Raw genomic sequence first — 18,941 nt, forward strand, 5'->3', positions numbered from 1 at the left:
CTGTCTTGTCATAACAAAATTACTGTAGCTTACTAAGCTGGAGCTGGTTCAAACCCTAATATAAATTGTAACAATCAAGAAGTTTTCTGCCTGAAATGTAGTTCATTTTATTTGAAAATTTAAAGAAGGCGTGTGTCGTATCTCAGTTGTAGACCAGGTTGTTCTAAGGTTTAACTGTAAGTATTTTATTATGTAAAAGCATGTGATTTGTTGACTTCTCACAACCCCAGATCCGTATTAACTAAGGAACATGCATGTGCAAATGAATAAGAATGTAATGTTCTTGTGCATTTGCCCTATACTTTATTTTTTGATGAGCTGCTTAAAAACATATGGTATGGATGCTTCCACAGAAGGGAAATTAAATGCAAAGTACAATGGAAATTCACAGGTTCATTCTTGCCTCTTGATATGTTTTCCTTTTCTTTTGAAGGAACCAGAGAGTATTATTGAATCTGCAGAAGAAGAGTCAATTAATTTTAATGTTGGTGGCTGGCATTTCTCAATTCCCAAAAGTAAAGTTGCTCAGTTTCCTGAATCTCCACTGTGGAAAGCAGCTGCTGCACAAGACCAGTCTGAAAATCTAAGACTATTTATTGACCAAGATGGTTTTATATTTAGGCACCTTCACTATTACATGCAGACTTCAAAATTATCTTTTTTCAGCTGCACTGAATTGAATTTATTATATGAGCAAGCATTAATTTTGCAGCTGACACCTTTAGTACAGGTAAAGTGGGGGTATTCTATGTAGTTTCTCTCTCTCTCTTTCTCTCTTTATTATTCTTAGATAATACTCGCTGTAGAAGGATGTCAAGGATTTTACATGTATGATTTTATCAATGCTTGCAATAGTTATCCGAGCAAGTAGTTTTGGCATTCAATTTGTCTGTCATGGATGGTGAGTATGGAAAATGTTCCAAATTTGATGCTTGATCTTTCTGTCAGAGCTCATTCAACCTTTATTACTTGTATATTAGCTAAAATTAAAGCAAGCAGAGGCTTTTATCCACCGACAGTTATGCTCAGCATTTTATAACAATTATATTGACCAGTCTTGTTGAATATGAACCCTCTAATCTGGAAAAAAAGGTGAGATTATCACCCATTCTGTTGTTCCCTGAAAAGGTTCAGTTTGCCAGAAAAGAAATTCATCCTAAGATTAATTGTTCAAACAGGGAAATGGTACTTCTTCCTCTCCTCCTATTCTGTAGTTGCATAAATAGACATATTAAATGGAGATCTTTAACATTTAATTTACTGTTTATCTACAAGAATTATGTATTGAGATTAAAGTGTGATTTTGCATTGTATCAGTGAAGGCTGAGTCCATACTTTCTGCACGTACTGTGTATTTTCATGTATTAGTATTTGTATTTCCTCTAAATTTAAACTTTTTTTTTCTTTTTTTTTTTTCTTTTTTAGTACTATTTATCAAGTTCTCTCAAAAATACTATAATGCTTAACATTTTTAGCCCAAAATGTTAGCATTTTGGGTTTAACATTAACATTTTTGGATTTTTTATTTTATTTTTCTTAGGACTGTATTTAAAGATGTAACATCTCCAAATAGGCTGGGAGCGGAAGACCACCAAACCTCAGTAGTCTATTGTATTAACAAACAGTACACGATCACATATTTAACATGGAGCTACTGTGGTATGGTCAGGAACACGCTTCACTGAACTAGAATTCTTGAAGTTTCTGGCTTTTAAGTGATTGTCAGTGCAACCTTATTAATTTCTTGAAGGTATATTACATCTGTGCTTTAGTAGTCGTAACTGTAGCTCTAAATTTACTTCATATTTAATATCCTGCAACAGTATGTAACCATTTGTTCCAGGTTTAAAGTAATTTATCATTTTATAAAAGATTAGGAATATAGACTGTTAACAATTACTATAATTGAGCCAAACATCAATTCCCTCTTCTAATCATTGAATTCCTTCAGCTTATGGTAAAGACGTTATTTAAAAAGAGCTTACTGTTGTGTTTTTGGCTTTTTCTGTTGTGTACCTTTACACATGCTAATGTTCTGTCTTGAATTGCAGAGACAGTATACAAAGAAATACCATCAGAACTCAAATGCTGCAAAAATAATTGGCTTTTTTTTAAAAAAATATATAAATTAATTATATTACGCATGCAATATTCCTCACACATTCATTCCAGGTACCTTTAAATATCTAAAAACCAGGAATCTAATGTATGCTCATTCTTGTCCATGTACCATATTCCGTGACATATTGTAGTAGACGTGAACTATGGCATAGCAGCATGGATTAGGTTCTTTCCCATGCCTACCTTTTTTTCTTTTTTTTTTGGTTAATTATTTGAGTTGAAGTACTAAACAGGAAAATCTTATGTATTTTAACAGATTTTAGATGATCTGAAGGAGGAGAAACATAATTTATATGTCCGACCTGCAGATATACCAGTAGCTCAAAGAACATCTTCGAATTGCTGGAGGACGCGAAAAAGTACCAGCAAGCCCTCAGGGGTTCCTCCCAAAAGAAAAGCATTCACAGGTAATTGTCCCAGCCCCCTTCCCAGGGTTTTGTCAAGTGCAGTGAGTGCTTTTATCACTCAGGTGCCTTGGCTAGGTTACCTCTATTTGTAGCTGTGTGCTTGCATTTGGACCTGTTCAGAATTTTTGGTTACAGCAACACGAGAAGGATTGTAATTTCTTGCCCTATTTTTGCACATCATTTTCCAGATGTTTGATCACATCGTGGTCATACCACTCTTGATAGGGTGTTTTCATCTTCAACAGCTGTTTCTCACTCTGTGTAGGAAACTTCATATTAGGGGCTTGCGAATTATTTTGCATCCTTAGGATTGTCCATAAACTGTTGTTAGTTTGTTGCAAGCCAGGAACATTTTAGAGTTTTGAAAAGGTTTTCTCGTCATCTTTTCTTCTTTATTCATCATTATTTAAATAAATAGGAAACACCACACAAATATTTTATTGATTTGTACTGGGCTAGCACGTCACTATAAGACTATCTTTTGGGGAATGTTAAGTGTTGCACAAAGTTAATGCACTTTTATTGGCTTTGCTGTACTAGAGTCAGGTCATTTGAATTCCATTTTTCTTTATTTATCTCTTGTTTTTTCTCCAACTTTCTTTGCCTAGGTTTACATGAAAGTGCTCCCCTAGGGCTAGTGGATACACCTTTACTTGATACAGAAGAAGAAGTGAATTACTGTTTTTTGCCACTAGATTTAGTGAGAAAATATCCTGTGCTAGTTAATGATGACAATTTGCTGTGGCTGCTTGAGAATGCAGTCCTGATTGAATGTGAATGCAGTGAGTTCCGTTTCATAGGTAACTATTCTTTTTAAAATTATTATTATGACATGTCTAAATCATTTTAAACTATTTCTATCTGTCTTGAATAATAGTTCTTTAAAAATCAGAATCTTTTCATCTTTTTTATTGGTTTAGTTTTACTGCTCTGTTTAACAACTAACAAGCAAAGCATCTACCAAGTGGCTTCCAGAGTACACAGAGTACACGTACCTAAAATTTACCTACTTACGGTCCTACTTATTTGTCTTTACTAATCCAATGGTTTTCTGAACTGAAATGCATTTATGGCATCAAGGACCAGAACTGCTGTTGACAACTGGTAATTAAGAAAGACAAAACTTATGTAGTGACTCTAAATCTTCACTCACTCTTGTACCTATTTGCCAGCAAAAAAAAATTGTCATTTGTTCATGAAATAGTATTCCACTTTCAAAAAAAGACAAGTACATCTCAAAAGTATGGCAGGACCACATAAATCCTCCATCAGAATAGTATTTCATCCTCAGAGGGCTCAGTCAAGATGAGAAAAGAAATTGCTGGAGTTTTGCTCTGCTAGTCCTATGGATAAATTCTGATGTTAGCATATGGGAAAACATGTTTCAGTACACACTGGGGAGAGGCTTTGCCCAGGGAGAAGAATCAGCCAAACAAACAAGAAAGCTCTTACAGGAATTTCTTAGGCTGCTCTGATAAACAAAGCTAGCCTGATTCTGTGCTTACCCTGTCACTTATGCTGCATCTGGTCTCCTCCAGCACAAACCTCGTTTTCAGGATTTTGTTTCAAAGGCAGTATTTCCTGGTGTGGATTTATTATCTGCTGCATGTATGTCTGTGTGTAAATAGTAATACCAAAGGAAGTTGCAAGAACCTTTTTTTTGCTAGATCTGAGCACTGGACAGTAGATGCCAACACACACTTCCAATATTTCATTTTTATTTTCAAGTTAACTTTCTCCGCTCAGAGAAGCTCTTGTTGCCTGATGACTTCTCCAACATCGATGTCTTGGAGGAAGAAATCTTACTTCTGGGAATTCCTGAGCTTATAGATGCTCTGAGGATCTACAGAGGTACTATAACATATTATCCATAGAGGTAACATAACGCACGTTTACTGCACATTGGAACAGGTTGCCCAGAGGCTGTGGAGTCTCCATCCTTGGAGATCTCAGAAGATATTCTGATGTGTCCCTGGGCACCCTGGAGGTGCACCTAGGAGGAAGGACATACTTCCAGGCTAAATTCTGTGCTTCTGTGGTGGCTCACTCTTGGGCCTATTGCCACCATTCCTGTTCAGAACACCCCATTTCACAACGGTAACCTTAAAACCACCACGTACAAAGAAGAAAACCTAGTGAAGTCACCTTGGGAAGGGTGGGAAATAGGGCTGCAATTATCAATCAGTGCCTGATTGGGACCTGACACCCCCCCGTGCGTCTCCTTGGTTGGCAGGCGGCAGCGCGGGCGGGCGACGGGGTGTGGTGGGGCGGCGGGAGCCACTCTTCTGCCTGGCGCTGGGGCTGCTGTCGCGATATCCCGACTCAGCCCTCGGACATCTCCGCCTGGGCGGCGACCGGCGGCGGCTCCACGTCTGCGGCACCGGCGGCCTCTTCCAGCACGCCAGGTAGGCGGCAGGCAGCCCCCCGGGGGTCACCCCAGCGGTGGGGGAGACCCCTGCTCTCTGGGTGAGCAGTGGGCATCTTCGGAGCAGAAACCGGGTGCTCTTCCCATGAGTCCGACCTTTAGAAATCATGGTGTTCATTAACTCAGCTCGAACATAACTGCAATTAAAGGGGGCAATAATGTTCTTCTATTATATTGCAGGCTGATAAGCCCCAAATTCCAAAGTGATACAGGGATTTTTTTTTAATCATTATTTATTTTTAGGTGATAACAGCCCTAAAACTTAATATTATTAGTTATCTTTAAGTGATAACATATTCTTAAAACTTAACATTTACTATTCCTTGTGGGGGATTTTCAAAAGCACCTCAATGGCTATGGGTACAGTTGTTTTGTTTTTCTTCCGAAAGTCACAGAAAAGTTGTACCACTTTGCCCATTCCAACAAAGAATGTAGATGTCTGGATACTACACTTGAAATCTCCATGCTGGTAGCACTCTTACTTAGACAATATAGCACAAACACATACTACCCCTAACATCTAAAGGCTCACAGAAAGACAATAGGAAGATCAAGCACGTAATCAGCTCATCTCTGCCCCTAGCATTTGTCTGCGCTTGCTGTTGTCAGAGGTTAATGATGCAGTGTAGGAGAAATAACATATTAAAACCGTTAATCAAAACTATTTCAGAGCATTATTTGATGGCTCCAGTGCTTTACTGTGGATTGTTCAGGGCTCTCAATGAAAAACAAAAAAAGTTACAAGTAAAGATCAGTAGGTGCAAAAAACATTTTTAGGAAAATTTGTATTTACTGACTTGTACTCATTAAAAATATGCAGTAAAAATATAAAGATTTTTTTTTTTTTTTGATTTCTACTTCTTTTGGGTAGAAATTGGTTGGGAACTTGCCAACTTCCTCTCGTTGAAAGTATTTCTGAAATCCAAGAGCTCTGTGCTTATTTGGACAAAAGGGACAGCACATATGAGCCGATGAAAGATGCTTTAAAATGCTATCTGAAGCAACAGATGCCATCAGGGAGCAGACATTACAGTAAGTCAAGATTTTTTTTCAAAAACTCTTTTGTATTAGAGCAGATTGAGGATTATTGCCCGGATGCAATTAATCAGTCAATAATCCTTTCCTCCTGGCTCAAACTTCAGCTTGTAGGATCCTAAGCGTACTTGCTGTGGTTTATTTGGAAGTTTGACTTATGTGGTAGCAGTGACCTTACTTCCAGCTTACTCTGCTATCAGGGCCCTCTGTTTTCCTGCGGGGGGTTGTTTGTCCTGCCAGTTTTGAGCCATCAGCAATTTTCAGCAGAACAAGGTGACAGGGCTGATGTTTGACATTCCTCACTGCCCCCACCATGCAAAAGGTGTCTATGTAGAAAGGAGTGAAAGTTACCTATTCTTAGGCGGAACTCTAACCCTTGAATAGGAAGTTTTGATCTTAAATTGAAACAGCAGTTACTGAACTATGCATCACTTTCAAGTAGTATGTTGGAGAACAGGTGCTAGAAAAAATAACTGTGACTCAAATGTTGTAACAGTAAAAGGTGCCTTAATTCTGAGTATGTTATGGAAGGTAGTCCCACTGTAGTAGCTGTATGAGACAAGCATGTGCTAGTTTGTTCATTGTTTAGAGAATATTAGAATCTATTTATGTCATTACCTATAGCCCCATATATAATATAAAAGTGTGGTTTGCTTATATCTTCTGTAGAGGCCTGGGCTGTTGTAAGAAATAGAATTCTCCATGTTGGAGCCGTTTTCAAAGTTTTGTATTAATATTATTCATTTGTTTTTAACCATTTCTTCTGAATGCAAAGATTTTGATTTTTCCTAAAGCAGAGAGTCACAGGAATTACTAACTAAAATAACAAGATGAACTACATTGGTAATGATTTCCACAGCGGCTTTCCTAGATCTTTGTTTCCGCACTAAGGTGGGATGTGGTCTGAATGCAGACTAAAACGTATCCCAAGCTGTTGGGTTATATCTGCTCTCTGCATTAAGAGCTGCTCAAGGCTTGCACCTGCCATGATAACATCATCTTCAAAGAAAATGACAAAGTGAGGCTCCTTGCCAAGATGGGCAAGGCTGTGGTATTCCAGCTTGCCCTGGCTTTCTACTAGCTGACAAGCTGAGTTTTTGTTTTCAGAAACCTTTTGTATATATATATGTATTTGTTCCCAGTAATCTGGAAATAATTCATTACTTTCCATGACAATGTAAGAGTGTACTTAGACTCACCTACTTTAGGTGATATAACTGTTGAGTTATCGAGGCTATGCCAATGTACACAGCCTTCTTACTATTATCTTCAGGTCTAGAGGAGAGGTGGTTTGGCTGCAGCGTGGATGGACCAAATTGTCCACTATTCTGACATTACATCCTCACCTGTTATTTCCTTGTGGTTGTGTATGAGCAAAGAAGCACAAGAGTTCCAGCTCTGTGTTCACAGAGTGTGCTCTATTGCTTCACTATTTCAGATAATTCTTGCTATTTACAACGTTTTGATGTAAAATCCATTATTTTCTTAATTATTTTGTTATAGATCTAAAGTTACTACTGATGGTTATTTTAGTTGTCACCGTTCCATTTGTTACTCCATCTCCAGATGCAGACTGGACAGCAGAAGTGTCAGTATGCTCACTGCATCAGACTGTGAAAGTTTATGTAGGAAGTAACTGGTATGAAACTTACTTACAGACGCTATTGAAGGTATGGATAATTAATTGTCTTTGGGTTGGCGTAGCATGACCCTTCTTAAGGCAGAATCTGTAATTCTACAGAGTATAATCTAAATTTCTAATAAGAACGACTAGAATGGTTTTGCTCCAGACGTTAAGTGGAAAATGTTCAAGTACCTGGGGGAAATAAATCTTGACTTCCTAAGAAAGTACTTTCTGGGCTAGTAATATAAGTAGTTGGTCCATTAAGATAAGTAGACTTGACGGAACTGGTTTAATTCTTTCACTGAGAAAAGATATGCAAACAGGATTTTTCCTTCCCTCTATTACTTGCACAGGAAATCTGCAAGAACAAAGAGAAAAATACCAGAGCCTTAACTGTATTGCTTAACCTTATGCATGAACTTAAAGCCCACTGAACTGAAGTTGAGCGAGTTAAAGAAAATCCCGTAGGAAATTGCTTTGAATTAGCATGGAGTTAAGAACATATTGATAATCAGGTGCAAATACTTGACATGCTTTGCTGCATTCATAGGAGCTCATAGGAGCGAACCATCTGGTTTCATCTGAAATTCAACGCAGATGTGGCTCTGGGGAGGGCTTCCTCCAGGAATCTTGCCTGGGCTGTATGGGCACAGCTATAGGAGCTTGGATGCCCCTGTCCTCTTCCTCCGTGTTTTGTGCCTTCAGTTGCTGTAATGCGTTTTCCATGCCGCATCCCTTCATGCTATTTTAGACACTTCGAAACTCTGTGTGTTTCAGCTTCATTGTGTCCACTACCACTGGGCAAGTTTACAATTACAGGTGCAGGTTGGATTCCAGGGCTCCTCCTACCCCAGGTACATCCTAACGTGCATGTTAATACAAAGTAAAGGGCATGCTTGAAGACAGGCACTTTTTGCATAGCCTTGGAGGCTCTTCAGAGCTCATCTGTTGTACAGCTGATATCCCATCACTGGTGCCAAGCAGAAGACAGCCCCGATCCTTTACCAGAAGAGCCCCACAGTCCCTTACAATAAAAGCTGTGGCATATGTAGCCAGCTTGAATTTAGTCTACGTGTAGTTTCTAAGGGCCATGTGGTATTTGTTGCCGCATCTGAAAACCAACACGGGCTTCATGTTGTTTGTTAGGAGGTGGACTTTCTGCACAGCTTTGGGTAGTCTGGTGCATAGCCTAGCATATTCCAGACTGTGACTCTAGTACTTTGTAAGAATTGAATTTTTCCCCTTTCAAAATTTCTATACACCTTTTTATACAGAATTAGTGAAGCTACAAATACTTAAGGAGAAGACAGGACTATACACACAGCAGGATTAATGTGCTTAGTCTGGAACAGATTCCACTTATTATAGTACAGTGGCCCCTCTTGATAACAAAATTAACACAATGATCTAGAATTATTCTCCTACATTTGGTTGAAGAATCGCTTTCGTAATGAGAAGAGACATCTTGCTAGTCCAAGAAAATGTTGTTTCTATGGTCTTAATGTATTTTGTTTCTGTAGTACCCAGAGCTGCTGTCAAATGACAAAAAAGTCTGCTGGATCACCTATGGTCAAAGTCTTCTAATCCATGGAGATGGACAAATGTTTCGGCACGTTCTCAACTTTCTGAGACTTGGGAAATTATTTTTGCCAACAGAATTTAAGTAAGCAGGGCGAATTTGCATGTTTCTTTTATATTAGATAATTGTAAGGGAAATAAGCATGGGCATCTGTTTTCTGATTTTCATAGAAATAATTGTCCAAAGGAATTAAGAATTTTTATTTTTGTCCTGAAGTAAACTGTTCTATCTAAACGTGAGTTGTTGGGATTTAGAGATTATGGGGAGATAAGCATGCCTTTATTTTAATGATTGGTACACCAGACACTTGTACTGCAGGGTACATCACAGATTTGTGTACTGTGTGCAAGCATTTAACCCAAAAAACCCAAACCACGATCATTACATCCATCTTCAGATTTTTATGTTTCATTTACAGCAGGGACAGCTAAATCTGGTTCAGTTCAGCTGAAAAATACTCCATCTGCTCCCTCTACTGGTGTTTCTGTTCTAATGCTGGAAAATCTCTTCCAAAAAGGCAGTGGCATGAGTGCAGGATCACAGGGCTCCTACACGGGGCTCCTACAGGGCTCCTACACAGGAGGGAACACCTCCTTCGTCCCATCTGTTAGGATTCTAAACTTTGTTAAACATCAGGCATTGTGATGGCTTAACGCCCTGCCTACCAAGGCTGTTCCTACAGAATGCTTCACTTGCCCAGCACTGACCTTTTGGCTTCTTGTAGCAATTTCTCTGGGACTGATGCTTCTAGTGCTGCTACCTGTGTTGCAATTTTTGCCTTTAGTGATGAAAGTCTGTGTGGCATCACATCCTTTGGTCTCTGCAGTCCTTAAAGCCCTTGTTTGCTGGATTGATCCTAGTAGGCAGACTCTCTTTGGTACTGATCACGGCTTTTTAGCTCACCAGCTGATGTGGTCATTTTTAGCACGCTTAGCTGTTACCACGAAGAGTATACATTTTCATTCTTTCCTCCAAAGTCAACGGAATTGTTACACTGATGTCTTCTTTAGTATATTAATCACTGTTTGCCTTCACGGCTGACATCAAAGGCACAGGAAGTCAGATGTCAAACATTACAGTTATATCTATACAAGCAAACTAAATATGTCTGGGAATGTTTCTGGTCACTGAGGCCAGCTGCATTTCTGCTGGTGACCTGCCTTAACCTCCCCGAGCTGGTGGCTTCACTCCTGTCCACTGCAAACAGTCCCAGGAACATCCAATTTGGCCAAACCATGCCTGGGAATGGCTGGAGAGAAGCTAGATTGGATAAGAGCAAGAGCAAAGCTAACAGTTTAGTAGCATGTTCTAGGGCTAAGAATATTTCAGAGAATACCAAATTTCCTGGAACCCTTCAAACCTGTAAACCCTCATTATGGGATTGCCTAAGGAAAATGCCAGGGTGAATTTTCAACATGAGAAAAGCATCATGAGCATCACAGAGCAGAGCAGGACTCCTGCTTCTCAAAATCAGGTTTCTGTCATCCATACCCGTGGTTAATTAAGGAAAGAAAAGGGAGAGGAAAAAAAAAAAAAAAGAAAAAGAAAAAAGAAAAAAAGAAGAGGGGACAGACCTGCTTAGCTAGTAGGGGGTCAATAGCTTGAAAAAGTTTTGAAGATAACAAGCCTGACAAAAATTCATAGAGATACTGCTGAATGCTTCAGGTTTAGGAGCTTATCTGTTTTGGTTGCACCTTTTTAAAAGAGCCCTCTAATTTGGGATTGCTGACACCAAAATTCAGATTCTGAAATTCTGTAGAAGTCAACGGTAGTTAATGGTAAAATTTCTATGACTTTCAATAGCACTGGGTTTTTTTCCTCATTGTTTGGATGCTAGGTCTGAAACATTAAACAAAAGCAATGACAAAAAAATTTAAAAAATTTAAAAAATGAAGTTGGTTTGGGTGCTTTTTGGTATTTGAAATGATAGGCCGTTTGTCCATACATTAAAAGAAAAATCACTCGTGAATGCATTTTAGTTTGTGCACTGTCTAAGCTTCCAGAATTGATATATAATTGGATAAGATAATCAGGTAAGGTTGATTTTTAGTGATTTTACAATTAAGTTAATTTACAACTTACAGAGAATGGCCTCTATTTTGTCAAGAAGCAGAGGAGTACCAGATCCCTTCTCTTTTAGAAACACTTCATCGCTGTGATGCATACAGGTAGATAAACATTTTCTTCTTTCTTTTTCTTTTCTGTAGTGTAATGCCCTTTCATCTGACCCAACAGTATTTGTCCTTCCTTGAAAGGAGCACAACTTTGTCATTTCCTTCTGAAATACAGCCAGTGGAGCATGAGCAATTCCTTTTCCTTTTGGGATGTATTTTTTTTCCTGATGAGTTATTTGGATACAGGAACAGTAACAGAAGAGTCATCAGTCAGCTCAGGGCTCAGCCCTGGCTTTGTCAAGCCCCAGCTGGTTTCTGGAGACCTACTGGAGGATTTTCTCCAACCATGTCATGGAGAAACCTGCAAACTGTAGATCTGCAAACCCATTTGCTGGGCGTTTCTTTTCTTCTGTGTTCTTTCAGGAGCCAGATTGGTCTACAGGTCATTGGTCAGCTCATGGGCAATCTTCTCAAATCTATGTCTATAGGCAGAGAGCATCAGCTACTCTGTGCTTCTGGAGGTGTTTCACCTTTTCAAAGACAGATGTGCAACTCAGGCAGTCACTGTCAGGAGCTCAGTTTTTTAAGCACACTTAAAATCTGGTTTTGATCCCATGAGTGTGATTGTTCTGAATCTGAATAGCTTGCTCCCCAAAGTGTACAAAACATCTTTGCCAAAAAAGTAAAAAGAGTGAGAAAGAGAGAAACAAACCCCAAGTCTGATGTCATATAAACAGCCTGGGTTGATAAGTAGGGCTTACATAAATCCACTGGTCAAAGCTTTGTGGATGCTGGAACAGGAAAAAAAAATAAATCATTTTTATCTACTGTGTGTCTGCAGCATTGCATTTCAGAACTTCTCAGCACAGGTGAGCAATGAAGTCTCCTGGTCCTTGGTTGCCTTCGTATTACACAGATCCCCTGATGAGTGGAAGCCCTAGCGCTCCTTTTGCAGGCTGAATGGGTGTTACCCTGGGGGGGAGAAAAAAAAAAAAAAAAGTAAAAAAAGTTCTATAATAATTGTAAATATTCATTATCTAGGTTGTGGATCCAAAACAAGGAATTGCACAATGAAGGTTCTTCTCCATGCAGAAGATTAGATATTGTGTCTTGGAATAAGGAGCATGAGTTCAGCGAAGACCCAGAAGAGGTAAGGTTTGTTTTTCAGAATATGTTGCCATAAAGCATTTTTAAATGCAACTTGAACTAGAAAGGCACCAAATTTAAATTCTTCACTACTTTGAAAAGGTTTTGAGCATCAAGGGAGAGCGGAGAACAGCAATAGACATTCTGTTTGCATATTACAAAAACACAAGACAGCTTCTTCTGTAAAGAGAGAATTTAGATGGACATCCACACTTACTGACTCCAAGTCAGGGCGCTGTTCTGGGTGCTGCACTATTTGTTTTTATCCAGTGACTGTATGCTGTAAAATCAGATAGTTCAAAGCATAAGGACAACATCCTCTTGTGCGTGTTAGCTTGGTCTAAGCGCCACAAAGCTACGCTCTTTTAGATTCTTCTTGGTCTCGTGATTTGCTTTCCTGGTTACTTAGTGAGTCCCTGCCACCAAGGGTAGGAAATGTTTTCACCCAGACTTCAGTGTGGCTTGCAGACTGTGGCTGGGTCACAGGTTCTGACCTCTGACCTAAGTGGACGTAGAAGCCAAATCTCCTGTTTCCTACCAAGTGCTGTAAGGTAGTAAAGAAATGCAGGAAGAGATCACTGCAGCCCTGGAGTCAGCAGGATCTGTGACCTCCGTGAGTCAGGCATGACCAGGAAATGCTTAATGAACTGGCATTCCCTGGCGTGTTTCTGTCTTGGATGTGTGGTTCCTAGAGGCCCAGCAGCCTCAGGTGGGAGCTGCAAGCTGAAGCAGTGCACTCAGGCAAGACAGCGTCCTGCAGAAACTTTCCTGTCTGTGAAGTCAGTGGAATGGGGTGAAGTGCTTCCCACCCAAATCTTTGCCTGTTTTTAGTTCTTAGCTGGACAACAGGAGCTGAAAGTTGTCCTCAGTCTGCTAAGGAAAGGTGAGAGCAGGTGCTGCCTGTGCAGCATTTACACACTGACACCAAGCTGCTCCACCCTGCAGCTTAATTAGCACTGCTGTTCAGGTGGTAGAGCAGTTGAACATCTTTAATTTGCCAAACCATCTTGTGCAGAATGCGCTGCTGTTTGTTCACAGAACCGCATTTTTCTCAGTTGTAACAGTAGCAGAGACAGTGAGATGCTGGCCCTGCTTGTGTGCCTTGGCCACTCCAGTTTCTTTCTTCAAGTTCTGCTGAATTCAGTGACCGGAACTAAGGTGATGCAGGACAGCATAGCATTGGTGCTGAATTGTCAGGGCAGTGTTTGGAGAGTCTTAAGGCACTGCATCCAGCATGGAAGTGAGAAAATATTTTCCAGAGATTAAGAACTCGGTCCTTAAATGCTTGTAGTAGAATGAAAAACATTTATCAGTAATTAGGAAAGGCAAGACTTTTACTTCCTTCCATATAAATGAGAAATAACAACACTTCATTGTATTTTAGGTGTATCCATGTGCAGCTGTGGATTCCAGTAAACACTATATCAATACATGGAGTAATATAAGAGATCTGACAGGAAAGCAAGATAGCAATGGGGAGAAGGCAAAGTATTCCAAAATGGTGTCACAGGCTACGGGGACAAAGCGAAGGAATACCCTTGGAGAATACGAAGAATCCTCGCACAGTATGGTAAACTCCTGCTTACTTTCGGTAAGCCCTCCAAGGAAGAGAGAAATAAGAAGCACTTTAACAAAGACAGAAGAAAATAAAGACTCAGCAACTCACATCCAGAAATTACTTTCTCTGGTAAAGGGATGGGACATGCTGAACTCCAAGAGATGTGATTCTCAGCACGTAAAAATATCCGATGGTTGCGTCACAGGCAGCGTATCTCAATACAACACTGCTGAAAAGGACAGAGGTATCAAAGATTCTATTGCTTGTTCTCCTGGGAAAACAAGCTTTACAACTCAAGAAAACAATCCTGTTACCCAATATGAAGCCGGGGCTGAAGGAAAGCAGCTGGACCAATACGTGTTCAAACAGAGCCTGCCAGTTACTCCAAGTGCTGGAACATATAAATTCAGCACCATAAAAACTACTACAATAGGAAAAAATACAGAGAACATAAACAGGGAGCAAGCAGAAGGTAAATGATTACTTTGGGACTGTTTTCAAAAATGTGGGGAGTCATTAACTGAATCACTTGTATACAAATAAGATGCTTTGATCATGCTGCTGAATTTCAGAGTGATGGTCTCCTCCTTTTTCTTGTTCTCCCACTCGTAGGAAGTTTACCCAATGAAGTAAGAGACAAGAGCTTGCAGATGAAACTCATCCCTGTAAAAGGCAGTAAGTTGATTGCCAGCTGCTAAGCAAGGGCCTGGTTATGACTGGTGGATTTTTTTTTATCACTTATCTATGCAGAGTTTGATACTAAAAGTGTGTTTGCCAGAAAGGTGGAGCAGCTTTTTGATCCGCCAGTGTTAATGAATTGTACTTTAACTGCCTCCTTGTTACTCTGCCTTTATAGCTGTGCAATGAACAGTGAAGCTGTTTTGATGTGCCTAAGTTATCCGACTGCATTTCTGGGATGTTTGGAGTTTATCAACGGTTGGTGATGGCACAAAAATCGGGATCCTGGTTTGATATTGGGACTACAGTGCATAAGGAGCCTTTGCGTCCTTCAGTCCTCTCCTGAGGATATCCTCAGATCCTGAGAATATTTTGAATAGTCTTTTGAATTGTCTTTGCCATTCAGATAGGTTTTGCTAGCAGAATCTTTTTTTTAGGTGTATGTGGTATTTTATTACTACTTTTATTGGAGTTGCTGGCAGCGTACAAAGATAGCAATGGTTCAGTCACCAGAGCCTGAAAAAAACTGAAACCCAACGCGTTTTACAAGCGTTTTAGATGTAGGGTCTAACAACAGATCCATACTGCTAGTGTGAACTGAGCTGAATAAAGTCCACTATAACCAGTGAGATCTCTGGGCACAGACTGAGTTACAGAAACCTGTAATTTAGCACAAAGGCTGAGTTTATGGTAAACCCTGAAGTTTCCACAGCCGTGTGTAGGAGTTGAAAATGTTTGATAGCCAAGATACTAAATTCAAGCTCAGGAAACCTCAGTGGAAAGTCCCAGTCCAAGACTTCTCCCGTCACCCCAAAAAGGATGTCATTTACCCTGTACCACTTCCACAGTGGGCAACATTGTGAGTTTTCACAGAATTGCTGGCAAAGCAAAATGTATTAATAATGATTGTGGTTGTTTTTGTTACTATAGCAGTGCAAGCTGGATTATTATTTTTTCCTACAAAAAAACTCTTTCATATCCCTTGAAAGAATCTCAGACTAAATTATGCTTGGGTTTTGTTAAGCAGTGTGTAATGGTTACTTTTTCTGAATTTTCCCTGTGAAAGAGGGAAGAAGAGAAGACCTGTAATGTTATACTTTAGATTGTAAATTATTTGATGTAAAAGTTGCCATTTTCTGTCTGTTGGCATTTCACTTTTCCTGGCAAAACCTCATGACAGAATGAAGACAAAAAAGGGCATAACTGTAACGAGATGACAATTTTGTGGTCACGCTTGCAAAAGAACAAATGTGTTTATCCCAGTACTTCTGCACGGGCTGTGCTACAAAACTCAGCTTGTATTCATTCACAGAAACAATGGACAGCAAACAAACCCGTGTTCTTCTGGAAGATCACAGAAATGTAGGGCTGATTCTTAAAGTTGAACATCCTCCGGTTTTAGGCAGTGATGGCTTTCATACATGCAGTGAAGAGAGTGTTGTTTATAGCGTTCTGCTGGATGGCACCCAGCTGGGTAATTCAAGCACTCAAGCACTACCCAAAGGTAAGGAAATGTAGGCTGTAGGATGTCGCTGCAGAGTTTTCAGTATTATCTCTGTCATGATTCGTTGCCAGTTCTGAGTACCTCGGGTTATGGCAGCTTAACTACTGCTAAGACTTCAAAGCAGCAGGACAGCGGCTGCCTGACCTTGCAGGTGTCTTGAATATTTCCCAGTGAAGCTCTTGAATGCATTGAATTTGTTACAGGGCTACAGAACTGGTAAGAGCCAGGGAAAAAAAAAAAAAAAAAAAAAAAGAGGAAAAGCAGCGAACTCACTGTCCCGGCGGTTACAGGTTGTTCAAGGATGTGCAAGAGTGAAGGGCAGCTTCCTAGTCTATTGCATACTTGTTTATTGATGTGGAATATATATATATATATACACACACAGATTTTTAAAAAAGGTGGTAGCAGAATAGTGCCGTGGCCCTTTCCTGGTGCTGTTGTGTCAGATCCCAGGTACTGATCCCAGGTGTCTCCCGCATTGCTGGGAAAAGGGCTAGACATCAGGCTTTGGAGATGGGCAGGCACGAGAGCACTGCTGTGTCCTGTCTGGGAAGGTGATCGGGGTGCTGGGGGGGCCCAGCTCCAGCTGTGGCTTCTTGGAGCATGAGCATGAGTCTTCCTGGTGGGCAGAGTCCCTGTGCTCGCCTTGCGGCCAACAGTGCCGTGCGCTACTTGTGCACGTGTGCATATGTAAACCAGTAATGTGTGTGTACGAGCATTTAAATGTAACTGAAAAGAAATGAAACAAAGCCCAAGATGAATGTCCTGAAATCTATTTTCAGTTTTTCTTTGGGCAAACCCGTTAAGTTGAGCTCAGGTTTGAAAACGGGCTGTTAGGACTCCATTGCAGTAAAACCTTGGACAGGAAAGGCGTTAAAGAAGCCAAAGGTTGGATGACTGAAATGTAGAGTGCTGTAACCACATCCTTTTTTGTGTTCTTTGAACTGTTTCTTGTAGATATCATTTTTCTTCGCTTTTCTCTCTCGCGTGAGGAGATATTCTATGCCAGGAAGTGCCACTTTTTCCTGACTGATGTCATCCTGGACTCCATAAGGCAGAAGGATCCCAAGCAAATCACAGCCAAGATCGTGACCCTTGTCAACAGGCTTTGGGTAGGTACAAGGTCACGGCAATTTGGCTGAGCTGTGGTTTCTCAGCTTCCCCAGGCCACCGATGGGGTGGCAAGGCATAAAAACGTGCGCTCTTCAATAGAGTGAGATGGAGCATTTAGCAGCTTGCCTGTTGAGAAGTTTCTGCCAAGGGTAATTAATGCTCCTTATTAAGCAAGAGCCCCTGCTTGCTGGAATGACGATGCCATGTTCTGTGTTTTAGACCCAGCAGCTCACGCCCAAGGAGTTTGTTGCTGACTTACTGAACACAGAGCATTTTAAAGGGGACAGAAATACTCATGAAGAGCTACTGAAGTGGGTGGAAGTAAGTAGCATTCGCCACCAGGTGATGCTGTAGGGCTGTTTGGTTTTTTTTTGGGGGGTGGGGGGGCGGTGGTTGTTTCTGTTTTTAATTAGCGTTGGCATTTAGCTTAAGCCGGTTCTCTCCTTTTGCAGCACATTAATTGACCAATGCAATGTCTAGCCTTAATAAAAGTTTAAAACCGTGCTGCTAATTTGTAAGGTTGTCCACAAAAAGTAGGTGGAAGACTTCTAGGGTGGTTAAGAAATATGCAGCAAGGAGTCAGTGATGCTGTTCTGCAGTCAGCGGGGGATTTAACGGTGGCCTTGTTCTTGTGCTTTTTCAGTTTACCTTGCCGTTTGCGTGGAAGTACAGCCGCTGCCTAGAGTTACTGATACAAAGAGGGCTTGCTAGATCTGTCTCATACTTTGCCTTGGAAATGTAAGTTTACAGACTGTTAATAAAGTTTTTTGAAATGTTTTCGTTGTGGTGTGAGGGGGATAAACATCTCATCTGAGCTTTTTTTTTTTTTCTTTTTTGAACAATAACTTCATTTAGTTAGGAATCTTTGTCAGCTGTCAGCTTTAGGGGGCAAAGTAGCTATCTTACGTGTTACCGCTTATTGGTCGCGAGTTAGGTTTAATTACCAGAAAAATATGTTTTAAAAAAAAAAAAAAAAAACAAGAACAAAAAACCCCACCGCCTCCTGTTGCTGTGTTTTTGTCTGCCTAGATGGCCATGCACGTTTTCCGTGACGCTGCTCCCCTAACTCCTGCCTGGGGATGCAGAGAAGCTCTCACTCAGGTGACTCCCTGGCACCCTGAATTAGAAAACGCTGGGCCAGGAGCTGGGTAGAAGCTTGTCCCTGCCCTGTGGCTTTAGTTCCTGAAAATGAGTAAGAGAACCCACTCTTTCTGCTAACACCTTTGTTATTATCATTTATTTTTTTTTTGGTGGGGGGAATAATAACCGTAGTTCTCCAGCAGTTACTTCATGTTTCCTTTTAAGCCCTTTGTGCAGACACAGCACTTTGCTATTCCTGCTCTACCATCTCTGCAGTTTTGCAGAGCAGAACTGACGTTGGTCTCACCCTGTGAACTAGAGCAACATCACTTTCATCCATCTAACAACTCGGTAAGGAAACATCATTTCAATCTTACGCCAGTATTTTGAGAGGGCATTTGGATGCCCTAGGGACAGCTGCTTTTCTCAAGGCATGCCTACTTCCTCTTCTGCAGCCCAGGTTCCCACACTGAAATCAACATACCATGCAAACAGGATTCATATAAAGAAAATAACCTTTATTAGACATCAAACCCTGAAAAAACAGCGTCAGGTAA

At 40.5% G+C, this 18,941-nt stretch overlaps 1 protein-coding gene across 3 annotated transcripts; it reads left to right on the forward strand.

Moving 5' to 3' along the window:
• The first annotated feature begins 514 nt into the window (after positions 1-514).
• KCTD19 (potassium channel tetramerization domain containing 19) lies at positions 515-18,939 on the forward strand. Of its 3 annotated transcripts, none has more exons than XR_004753742.1 (17): positions 515-730; positions 2,378-2,528; positions 3,137-3,328; positions 4,257-4,379; positions 4,762-4,933; positions 5,825-5,985; positions 7,555-7,658; positions 9,133-9,275; positions 12,347-12,455; positions 13,836-14,481; positions 14,622-14,684; positions 16,000-16,191; positions 17,149-17,303; positions 17,524-17,625; positions 17,948-18,042; positions 18,610-18,735; positions 18,840-18,939. XR_004753742.1 is itself a non-coding variant. In XM_035336445.1 (17 exons), the coding sequence occupies exons 1-17, from the start codon at positions 638-640 to the stop codon at positions 18,677-18,679; spliced, it is 2,655 nt and encodes an 884-aa protein (XP_035192336.1). In that variant the 5' UTR covers positions 515-637; the 3' UTR covers positions 18,680-18,931. The 3 variants fall into 3 exon arrangements, 2 of the variants coding, with proteins under 2 accessions (XP_035192336.1, XP_035192337.1); XM_035336445.1 differs by adding an exon at positions 11,276-11,359 and having other exon boundaries at positions 18,610-18,931; XM_035336446.1 differs by lacking the exons at positions 18,610-18,735; positions 18,840-18,939 and adding an exon at positions 11,276-11,359 and having other exon boundaries at positions 516-730; positions 17,948-18,081.
• Positions 18,940-18,941: the final 2 nt, after the last annotated feature.

The sequence above is a fragment of the Oxyura jamaicensis genome, chromosome 11, assembly GCF_011077185.1.
Source record: "Oxyura jamaicensis isolate SHBP4307 breed ruddy duck chromosome 11, BPBGC_Ojam_1.0, whole genome shotgun sequence".
In the NCBI taxonomy this organism is placed as follows: domain Eukaryota; kingdom Metazoa; phylum Chordata; class Aves; order Anseriformes; family Anatidae; genus Oxyura; species Oxyura jamaicensis.

Excerpts from the sequence above, each read along its gene's own strand:
- KCTD19 (XM_035336445.1), top strand. The coding sequence starts at position 638 with ATGCAGACTTCAAAATTATCTTTTTTCAGCTGCACTGAATTGAATTTA. Across the intron at positions 2,529-3,136 it reads CAAAAGAAAAGCATTCACAG|GTTTACATGAAAGTGCTCCC; the intron begins GTAATTGTCCCA and ends TTCTTTGCCTAG. Across the intron at positions 11,360-12,346 it reads CATCGCTGTGATGCATACAG|GTTGTGGATCCAAAACAAGG; the intron begins GTAGATAAACAT and ends TTCATTATCTAG.